General features: G+C 50.9%; 1 protein-coding gene across 1 annotated transcript; it reads left to right on the top strand.

The window, feature by feature from the left end:
- The first annotated feature begins 2,902 nt into the window (after nucleotides 1-2,902).
- Fcrlb (Fc receptor like B) lies at nucleotides 2,903-9,905 on the top strand. Its single transcript, XM_052200949.1, has 6 exons — nucleotides 2,903-2,946; nucleotides 3,228-3,248; nucleotides 3,592-3,846; nucleotides 7,970-8,236; nucleotides 8,740-9,018; nucleotides 9,164-9,905. Exons 1-6 carry the CDS (start codon nucleotides 2,916-2,918, stop codon nucleotides 9,580-9,582), a joined length of 1,272 nt encoding a protein of 423 aa, XP_052056909.1. The 5' UTR covers nucleotides 2,903-2,915; the 3' UTR covers nucleotides 9,583-9,905.
- Nucleotides 9,906-10,035: the final 130 nt, after the last annotated feature.

The following is a 10,035-nucleotide window of genomic DNA, read 5'->3' as shown; positions in this document are numbered from 1 at the left end:
GAGAAATTTCTCCCTACAGGATCTTCTCTGTTATCTCAGGGCGTTTTGTTTGGCTTCTCTTTAGTGATGCTAATCTCCGTAAGACCCTCAGCTGCATCTGCCTCCCACACTTACTTTCCTACAACTTTAACCGCATTCACACTCCTTTGTTCTATGCTTGGATTACTCTTGTCCTCAAATGATGAGAGCTAGCCTGACAAGTTACGAGATCAACCTTCACCTTAACATAACCTTTGGTGGATGAATTAGCACACCATGTTATTATGGCCTTAGTGAATGAAGAATACTCACATCATCCTGAATTAGGTACAGCTATATTCCCACTGTGGCCTCTCTATGTGCTATTTATTTTGTACGCTGTAGCCTACTACTTTGAACTACTTTGCAAATGTTTACATGATGATTTTAGATATACTACAAAGAAACCAAGGAATGAGATCACACTGATGGTAAGTAAAGTTTAGCATCTTCAAGAATGTGATGATTGGTCTTGACTATCAACTTGATTGGATCTTGAATCAATTAAGAGCCCTGCTTCTGGGTGGGTCTGTGAGGAGAAGACATAAGAACTATGTGCCATCGCTTCTCGGCCTTTTGGCTAAGATCAAGTGAAGAACTATGTGCCAATTTATTTTTTTAAGGCTGAACATGTAGGAGATGGAGAAATGGTTCAGTGGTTAAGAGCATTGGCTGCTCTTCCAGGGGACCCAGGTTCAATTCCCAGCACCCACATGGTGGCTCACAACTACACAACCTACAACTCCAGCTCATTATCCTACATTGTCCCTGAGAACATTCTACTTGCCACAGTCATCAAATGATCTTGCATCTTGTCAGGACATTCTGTTGTGATAGATTTCAAAGACTTCAAGGACTTACTCAAAGCCACTGTGTGGTGTGTGCCTGTTGTCCCAGCACGTAGAGGACTGAGGAGACGAGAATTTAGCCCATTTTAGAGTTTGAGACCAGGCTGCACAGGACAGCACAACCTTAAAAGGGCAGGGGGTGGCGGACCCTAAGTAACCTAAATAACTTTTTTTTTTAGTTTTGGTTTTTCGAGACAGGGTTTCTCTGTGTAGCCCTGGCTGTCCTGGAACTCACTCTCGGCCTAAATAGCTTTCAAAGCTGTCTGCATGCTAAAGGCCTTGGCAATGTTCAAAGGAGAGAAGAATTAAAATCCTATGGGAAGGGTCCTGCACTGAGAAAAAGACTCACTTGCCAAAAGCTCAGAGGAAAGTGTGGAATGGAAGTGTTGGGCAGGATGCTTTTTCAGGTCCAACTCCAAGTATTATCTGAACGGCTAATGAACTCCGAGGCTGATTCCTATAAGTTCAAGAAAGACTGCACAGCTCATGAATTTTTAATGTGATCAGGTTTCTTCTGGAATCCAGTCAAGGGACTGAGATCTTTGTTCTGACTTATGAGAAGCCAAAATAGTCTGCTTGTGCAGACCCTGTGAAGTTTTTTCTGTAGAGCTAGTGGACTGTGCAGAAGTCAGACCGTGGGGACGGGTGTGGTTGGTGAGAGGAATCCCACACTGGTCCAGAGATGAGAAGGCAGGCAGGGCTCAGGGAGGCGTGGGAGAGCTGCCTAAACGGGCGTTGATCCCGCTCCATCCCGTCCCCTCCCTGACTCCTGCTCAGCTTCTCGGATACTTTCCTACTTTTCGGACCTATATAATAACTCTCTCTCTCTCTCTCTCTCTCTCTCTCTCTCTCTCTCTCTCTCTCTCTCTCTCTCTCCCTCCCTCCCTCCCTCCCTCCCTCCCCTTTCCCTCTCTCTCTCATTCTCCCCCATCAAATCATGCTCCCAAAGCATGATCCAAAAAGGTCAGCATCATTTAAAAGACCGGCCGTATTTTCCTCAGGGGCATTTGTATTTTAACAGGGAAAGGCACACCGCACTAAAGCATGAGGGAATTCTCAGAGGAAAACTTGCTGCATCCACAAACTTGGAGGACTCGCTCTTGGAGAGCAGACTGTATCTGATCATTCATCTCCTACCTGCTAGAGTTCCAAAGAAAGCAGCTGTCCTGGTTCTAAACCGCCGTGCTGCAGGGCTGGGGAGACATACTATCAGGTTGGAAACTTCATCAAATATTTACCTGAAACTCAGACTCCTCATTGCTCAGGTATGGTCACGTGGCTCAGAGAAGCAGAGCAGAGAGGTCGGATTTGAGAAGAAGCCCCTGAGGGGACTCATGCAGTCAGTGACCTCTCTCCCAGGCCACAAGCCCTGGGGACTAGGACGTGGCTGGGGAAAGGTATTAGAGTCTGAAGGAAGGAAAGGAAAAAGGAACAAGTGAGTAGAGGTATCATAGCCTGAGATCACTGTGGTCTGGGAGGGAAGAAGTGTTTCAGATTTGAGGAAGGGAAGAGAAGAAAATACTCTACACTTCTGTTTTTGACTTGGGGAATAACAGGTCAGCAGGAACACGGCAAGACGGATGAATCACCTTTCTGTCTGCTCGTGTGTGGGAGGATGTGAGCTCTGCTTCAGGGGACACACAATGACCTCACTAGGCTGCACAGCAAGAATACCTGTCATCAGGGATTAAGCAGGGATAAGATGGGCTAGAACATCAGTGGGACTGGCTGGTGGGGAAAGGATGGTGTGGGACTCAGCTATGGATGGACCTGAGGGAGCCTGGGGGTCCAGGTAACTCTGGTGATCTGTAGAAGTTTTCGCTCTATAGGACCTCTCTATAGAAGTCAAGGCCTAAGCTGGGACAGTGCCTGATGTTTGGGGTGGGTGAGTAACACACTCAGGTGACATCCTGGACTCTGCGCTCCACCATCTTGAGGAAGTGGGAATGGACAGAAGAAGCAACAGTGTCTCCTAGTTAGTTCTCAATGTTAGCTACTGCCTGCCTTTTGTCTCTCTGTCCTTCCTTCATGCCTGCAGGCAGATTCGTCATGTGGATGCTCGCAGCCCTCCTGCTTCTGGGTGAGTTAGTGTTGAGGGGGCATCAGCAGGATGTGGGGAGGGGGAGCAGTAAGACGGGGCAGGGTATATGGGATAAGAGAGCTGCCTTTGCTGACCTCAGGTTTCACATGGTTCGCTGTCTGCCTCGGAATGATGAAATGGAGCTAGCTTTCTCAAAGCTGGGTGATTTTGTATGGACAAAGGAAAACAGGCTCTGAGACTACTCAGGCTTTCCTGGGATCAAGAATCTTTCCCGTCGTAGGGGACATTCCTCACCCTCTTCCTTCTTTCTTGCTTTGCAGTTCCAAGAAGTGGGAAAGCTGGTAAGTCTCATTCATCTCTCACCCAAGTTTTGATGAGTTCCACAAGGGTGGATGCCCCAGTTCCTGGCTGTTCTGAGATGGTGGTTTTTGCCCCCAGTCTTGCTCAGTCTTGATGACTAAGTATTCTTGAGCGTAGACACAGTCAGACATGGCTTATGATTAATACGTTCCTTGTTTGCAGCCTCGTGTCTGTGGTCTCCCTCATTGCCAGGGCGGGTTCCTCTGTGGGCTGGAATCCAGAAACTGGTGTTTCCCAACAATTCCCAATCCTGGGACTTTATTTTTGGGCGGGCACCTCATCTTCCTTTACTTCCTCACAAGGCCCCATCCCCCACACCCCCAGCTGCTCTGGAGAAGCCTGTATTGTCTCTACACCCACCTTGGACCACCATCTTCAAGGGGGAGCGGGTGACCCTGAGATGTGATGGGTACCACCCTCTGCTGCTGGAGCTCCGGCCCATTAGCACTCTCTGGTACCTGGGACATGTCCTCCTTCCTTCCCACAAGAAGAGCATTGAGGTGCAGGCACCAGGGGTGTACCGGTGTCAGACACGGGGAGCCCCGGTCAGTGATCCCATCCACCTGTCTGTGTCTAACGGTGAGTGCTGGCCCTGCTGGCAGGGTGGACACCAGGCTATTCCTAAGGGACAAGAAAAAAAAAAGGCCACACAGAACTACCTGGAGTCTTTGGGATAGGCAAATAGGCCTGCAGTAAAGATTCCCTGATCCAAAAGGTCCCCCCTGTCTTCCTGGTAGAGCATGAAGCAAATTAATATTATTAATATATTAAGTGGGGTGACCCAGTTTCAGAAAGCCAAAAAATGCACTCTCTCCACACTACTGGAATCTGAAATCCTAAGTTTTCTTCTTCTTCCTTCTCCTTCTCCTTCTCCTTCTCCTTCTCCTTCTCCTTCTCCTTCTTTCTCCTTCTCCTTCTCCTCCTTCTTCTCCTTCTCCTTCTCCTTCTCCTTCTCCTTCTTCTTCTTCTTCTCCTCCTCCTCCTGCTCCCCCTCCTCCTCTCTTCCTCCTCCTCTTCCCCGCCCCCCCCCCAAGATCTGGAACTCACTATGTAGACTAGACTAGCCCTGAACTACAAAGATTTCTTTGTGTCTACCTCCTGAATCCTTAGGTAAAAGGCATGTACCATAACACCCAAACTTTGGGCTTGTTTGTTTTATTTTTGATTGGTTGGTCTTTTTAGCTGTTTCTCTAAATTTTTTGAGACAGGGTCTCACTTTTTAGCCTAGGCTGGCTGGCCTCAAACTCACAGAGATCTGCCTGCCTCTCCCTTCCAAGGGCTAAGATTGAAGTTGTGCTCCACCACATTAGTCCAGCCAGGATTCCAAACATTTTTAATGTTTATGTGGATGTAAATAAAGGGATGTGAGAATGGGCTGTGTTCTGTGACTGGAGACCAAGCGAGGAGAACGAGAAATGGAGAGATGATGTGTCAGAATACCAGTGCCACGTGTAAATCTCCACAGCGAGAGAGGCTACAGGAGGTGACAGGACACAAAGATGACAGGAGGGAGGGAGATGAAGGGGGAGAGACAATTAAAGATATGTTCATTTGAAAAATTATGCCATAATTAAAGTTAATTATTTGTGATCTTAAAAAAAAAAAAAAGGAAGCCAGGAGTCGTGGTAGTATGCACCTGTAATCTTGCACTCAGGCGACTGAGGCAGGAGGATTGCCTCAAGTTTGAGGCCAGCCTAAGCCATATAGCAATACCCTCTCTCAAAAATCTCTTTATAAGGAATGAAATAAGAGAAAAAGAGATGGGGAGGGGAAGAGAAGGAGGAAGAAGGACGGGAGGATTAAGCAAAGAACTTCATAAAACTTTTGTTGTCGGCACGTACACACGAGCACCTAGGAGATGACAAGAAACTGACTCTCTCAAAGTATGTGAAGGTTTCAAAATAGGGACGAGAACACTGAGTGGGACAGTGCAGGCCTGCAATCCCAGCACCCAGGGAGCAGCGGCAGGAGGATGAGTGCAAAACTGCAGCCCAGCCCAGTATACTATATACTATAGTAAATATAGCATATATTTACTATATACATAGTAAACAACAGCCCGTATTAAACAAACAAACAAACAAACAAACAAACAGAACCACCACCAAACGACAACAACAAAAACCAGGGATAGGAAAAATAATAATGACACCCCATTAAAATACACGATTAGCTGCTTCACGTGAAGGATTAATAATCTTACCTGGGCAGATGGTCATTTTTATTAAGCATTCAAAGAACGCCAGCCAATGCTTCAGTGAGCATTTTACCCTTCTGGGGTTTCCCGTTGGAGGTCATTAAAGTGGAAGCAGAGATGGCCATGGCTGACAGACAGACAGACAGACAGTGGCACAGAAGCCATGACTATGCCTTGCCAAGCCTTCTGGACACAGGGTCTCCTTCAATCCCCTGCTCCAGCTTCCCAAGGGCGGGGACTCCAGATGTGCAGCAGCACACCTGGACGGTGGAATTCTTTTTTTTTTTTTTAAGGTTACCATACCTAAAACGGGGGCTGGAGGGATAGCTCAGTGGTTAAGAATGACTCATGCTCTTGGAGAGAACTGAACCCGCACCAGGCCATAACCAGCTGTAACTCCAGAATCAGAGGATACAGCCCCCTCTTCTCGCCTCCTCGGACACTGGCACCAGCACTCGCAAGGACACACCCACCTAGACATGCATGCACACCTAATGTGTTCTAAATGAACACATAATGTGTTCCAATGTGTCCTAACATTCTAAATGAATGAATGGATGAATGAATAATTTAAAATTTTATGAGACCTAAAATCTAGGATGTACTAAGGATAGTGTCAGCTGCAGTGGTGATGATGAGAGTGATGGTGATGATGGTGGTGGTGAGGATGGTGGTGATGATGGTGGTGGTGGTGGTGGTGATGATGGTGGTGGTGATGGTGGTGGTGATGATGGTGGTGGTGATGATGGTGGTGGTGATAATGGTGGTGGTGATGATGGTGGTGGTGATGTTGGTGGTGATGATGGTGGTGGTGGTGATGGTGGTGGTAATGATGTTGGTGGTGATGATGGTGGTGGTGATGGTGGTGGTGATGATGGTGGTGGTGATGGTGGTGGTGGTGGTGATGATGGTGGTGATGGTGGTGGTGGTGGTGGTGATGGTGGTGGTGATGGTGGTGGTGGTGGTGATGGTGGTGGTGATGATGGTGGTGGTGATGGTGGTGGTGATGATGGTGGTGGTGGTGATGGTGGTGGTGATGATGGTGGTGGTGATGGTGGTGATGGTGGTGATGGTGGTGGTGGTGGTGGTGATGGTGATGGTGATGGTGATGATGGTGGTGGTGATGGTGGTGATGGTGGTGGTGATGATGGTGGTGATGGTGGTGATGGTGGTGGTGGTGGTGATGGTGGTGATGGTGGTGGTGGTGGTGGTGATGGTGGTGGTGATGGTGGTGGTGGTGGTGATGGTGGTGGTGATGATGGTGGTGGTGGTGGTGGTGATGGTGGTGGTGATGATGGTGGTGGTGATGGTGGTGATGGTGGTGATGGTGGTGGTGGTGATGATGGTGGTGATGGTGGTGATGGTGGTGGTGATGGTGGTGGTGATGGTGGTGATGGTGGTGGTGGTGGTGGTGATGGTGGTGGTGGTGGTGATGGTGGTGGTGATGATGGTGGTGGTGGTGGTGGTGATGGTGGTGGTGATGATGGTGGTGGTGATGGTGGTGATGGTGGTGGTGGTGGTGATGGTGATGATGGTGGTGGTGATGGTGGTGATGGTGGTGGTGATGATGGTGGTGGTGATGTTGGTGGTGATGGTGGTGGTGGTGGTGATGGTGGTGGTGGTGGTGATGATGGTGGTGTCGTGATGGTGGTGGTGGTGATGATGGTGGTGATGGTGGTGGTCGTGATGGTGGTGGTGATGGTGGTGGTGATGGTGGTGGTGGTGGTAATGATGGTGGTGGTGGTGATGATGGTGGTGGTCTTCCTTCAGGAGAGAAGGCCTAAACACAAGCATGCAGGTCAAGTAGGCCTGAATTTAAGCTGAAAAGCAGGGTCTTTTGGGTTGAGGAAATAACTTTACAAGGGCCCTGGGTTTTATACAGAACTTTTGCTTTTTCTTTCCCGGAGCAGTTCAGTGTAGTTGGGCCTGGCTTGTGTTGAATAAAAGGTGAAGTTAAAAAGAAACAGGGCCAGGGAAGAGGTTATCAGGGTCAGCAAAGCCTTGACGTCATACTGTGCCATCTATAGTTGGTTCTGAAAGGAGACTCTTTGAGGCTGGAACCAAATCCGAGGCATCTTTGCCTCCTTGGTATCATTTTCTTTCCTCCTGTTTAGTCAGGATCCCAGGTGCTAGTCACCAGACCAGAAAATAGGAAAATGTTTTGGTGGCGGGGAGGGGGGGAGGGAAGAGTGAAAACAACCACAGGGATTGCAGGGCTGGAGGGGTGGGGTCGGAGGGAAGGGTGGGATTGGGGAAGATGGAGGGAGGCTGAGAAGGGATACCTGCGGAGCTGGGATTTCTTGGGTTGGGTTGGCTTAGGTTGGGTTAGTTTTATTGAGCACAGATTCTCTGTGTAACTGCCCTAGCTGCCCTAGAACTTGCTTTGTAGACCAGCCTGGCCTCGAACTCCTAAGGATCCTCCTGCCTCTACTTCCTGACTGCCCGGATTAAAAGCATGCGCCATCACGTCCGGCAGAGACGGATTTTCTGTGGGGTCCGTTGCAGACTGGCTAATTCTGCAAGTGCCGTATGCTGCGGTGTTCGAGGGAGAGCCCCTGGTAATGCGGTGCCGTGGCTGGTACGACAAAGTCGTCTACAAGCTTCACTACTACCACGACGGCCAGGCTGTGAGATACTTCCATTCTAGCACCAACTACACGGTGCTGCAAGCGCGAGCCAGTGACAGCGGTCACTACCAGTGCTCAGGCACCATGCGCATCCCCGTGGAGAGCGCGCCCATGTTCTCCTCCAAGGTGGCGGTGACCGTGCAAGGTGGGCGAGACCATCACGGGGAAGTCCTAGGGCTGGAATCGGAAGGGGAAAGAGGAGGCTGAACCCTGCAGGCTGCTCTGTGGGTGTCCCTTCCCCACAGTGCACATCCAGGTTTCTTGTTCTAGCTAGGGATCCCACTTAGGAGCGAGGAGTCCTCACCCTGTCTGAAGGGCGTGCTACGTCACTACGCACTATGAAGGGGGAACCATTGCTATCCCCGTCAAGTTTAGAGAGTGCCAACTGAGTGACAGCTAGGATGTAACTTGTAGCACCAGTCAGGATTCCCGTCTCCATCGTCCCCTGCATCCCACCCTCCCCGCTGCCTCAGTCTCCCCGTCCCAGTCCTTCTCCTATCCCTTCTCGTTCTCTGGATCAGGGAGGAATCCTCTCCGGATAAGGGAAAAAGAGGGGATCGGGGCGGTGGACAGGTTGGCCCTGGTGGGGGTACCATTCCTCGTGCGGACCCTACAAACACCACGGCCTCGGGCCCGCCCTCCCCGCAGAGCTGTTCCAGACGCCGGTGCTGCGGACGCTGAGCCCGCAGGAGGCGCGGGGCCGCGTGGTGCTGCGCTGCGAGACGCGCCTGCACGCGCAGAAGCGGGACACGCCGCTGCAGTTCGCCTTCTACAAGTACAGCCGGCCGGTGCGCCGCTTCGACTGGGGCGCCGAGTACACGGTCCCCGAGTCCGAGGTCGACGAGCTAGAATCGTACTGGTGTGAGGCGGCCACCACCACCCGGAGTGTCCGGAAACGCAGCCCGTGGCTGCAGCTCCCCGGGCGGGGTGAGTGACAGCTCAGCATCGCGCCTGCCTCCTGCATCCCTGGTCCTTCCTCAGTCTTCCCTCCTCCCCATCTCGATCCTCCACCCCCTGGTCGCTCCCGCCCCGCGTGGAGCAGTCACGGGTGACCAGGCGTGTTGCCTTGTAGGCTCTGTCCTGGATCTGGCGTCCACCACCGCGCCAGCCCCACGGGCTGCAGCCTTGGCGCCCGGGGACAGGCCGCTTTCCTTCCGGAAGACCCCAGTGTCCAGATCCGTCCCGTCAGTCACTTCCGTCCCGAACAGCACCTTTGCGGGGCTGCAGTTCCCTGCGGGCCACGTTGCCACCGCAGAGCCACACGCCTGCGCGCCTCTGCCCACGTCCGCGGACCAGTCGCGCGAAGCTCTGCAGCCCAAGGTGGACCTCCTGCTTCGCGAGATGCAGCTGCTCAAAGGCCTTCTGGGCCGCGTGGTCCTGGGATTAAAGGACCCACGGGCCCTCCGCGAGCTTACAGAGACCCCTGAGACAGCCAATTCTCATGTTACAGTGAACCCCGGAACCCCAGAGAGCACTGTCGTGGAGGGCTGAGTGGACAGCTAGGCTAGTGTCTTCTCTCCAGGATGGTTCCTCCTGGACCTTCCCTGCTCTGAATCTAACTGTGTGCAAATCTGAGCCAAGGCTGTCAGTGTTCCTTCTTGTTGCTGTGGTGTTTTGGTTGGTTTGTTGGTTTTTAAAGAAACGGCCCTGAAGTGCGGTGCTGTGGATTTCCACTTTACTAGACAACTTGTAGGCAAGTTTGACCTTACACACTAGTTAAGTGTGGGCATCCTCTGTGGTGTGTTCCTTCTTCTATAATCCAGAAGTAGACAGCTGTTGTTTACTAGTCCAGTGTGGGTGATTTGGGGGGGGGGTAATTGAATTCATTGAGGTTAATGAGCACTTTAGAACATTTCTGGGTCAACTTGTAATTATTCACAATGAATTTACTCTCTTACATTAAAACGACTTTCAAAATCCTATTAACTAATGAGTTTACATCTT

Source organism: Apodemus sylvaticus, chromosome 12 (assembly GCF_947179515.1).
Source record: "Apodemus sylvaticus chromosome 12, mApoSyl1.1, whole genome shotgun sequence".
Taxonomy (NCBI): domain Eukaryota; kingdom Metazoa; phylum Chordata; class Mammalia; order Rodentia; family Muridae; genus Apodemus; species Apodemus sylvaticus.
The sequence above is the reverse complement of the archived record's forward strand: the minus strand, read 5'-3'. Positions and strand labels throughout refer to the sequence as shown.

What these genes read in the sequence shown, in the direction of transcription:
- Fcrlb (XM_052200949.1), top strand. Translation starts at nt 2,916, where the DNA reads ATGTGGATGCTCGCAGCCCTCCTGCTTCTGG. An exon ending in GGTGGCGGTGACCGTGCAAG is followed by an intron (nt 8,237 to 8,739) that starts GTGGGCGAGACC and finishes CCCTCCCCGCAG; the next exon opens with AGCTGTTCCAGACGCCGGTG. An exon ending in GCTGCAGCTCCCCGGGCGGG is followed by an intron (nt 9,019 to 9,163) that starts GTGAGTGACAGC and finishes GTTGCCTTGTAG; the next exon opens with GCTCTGTCCTGGATCTGGCG.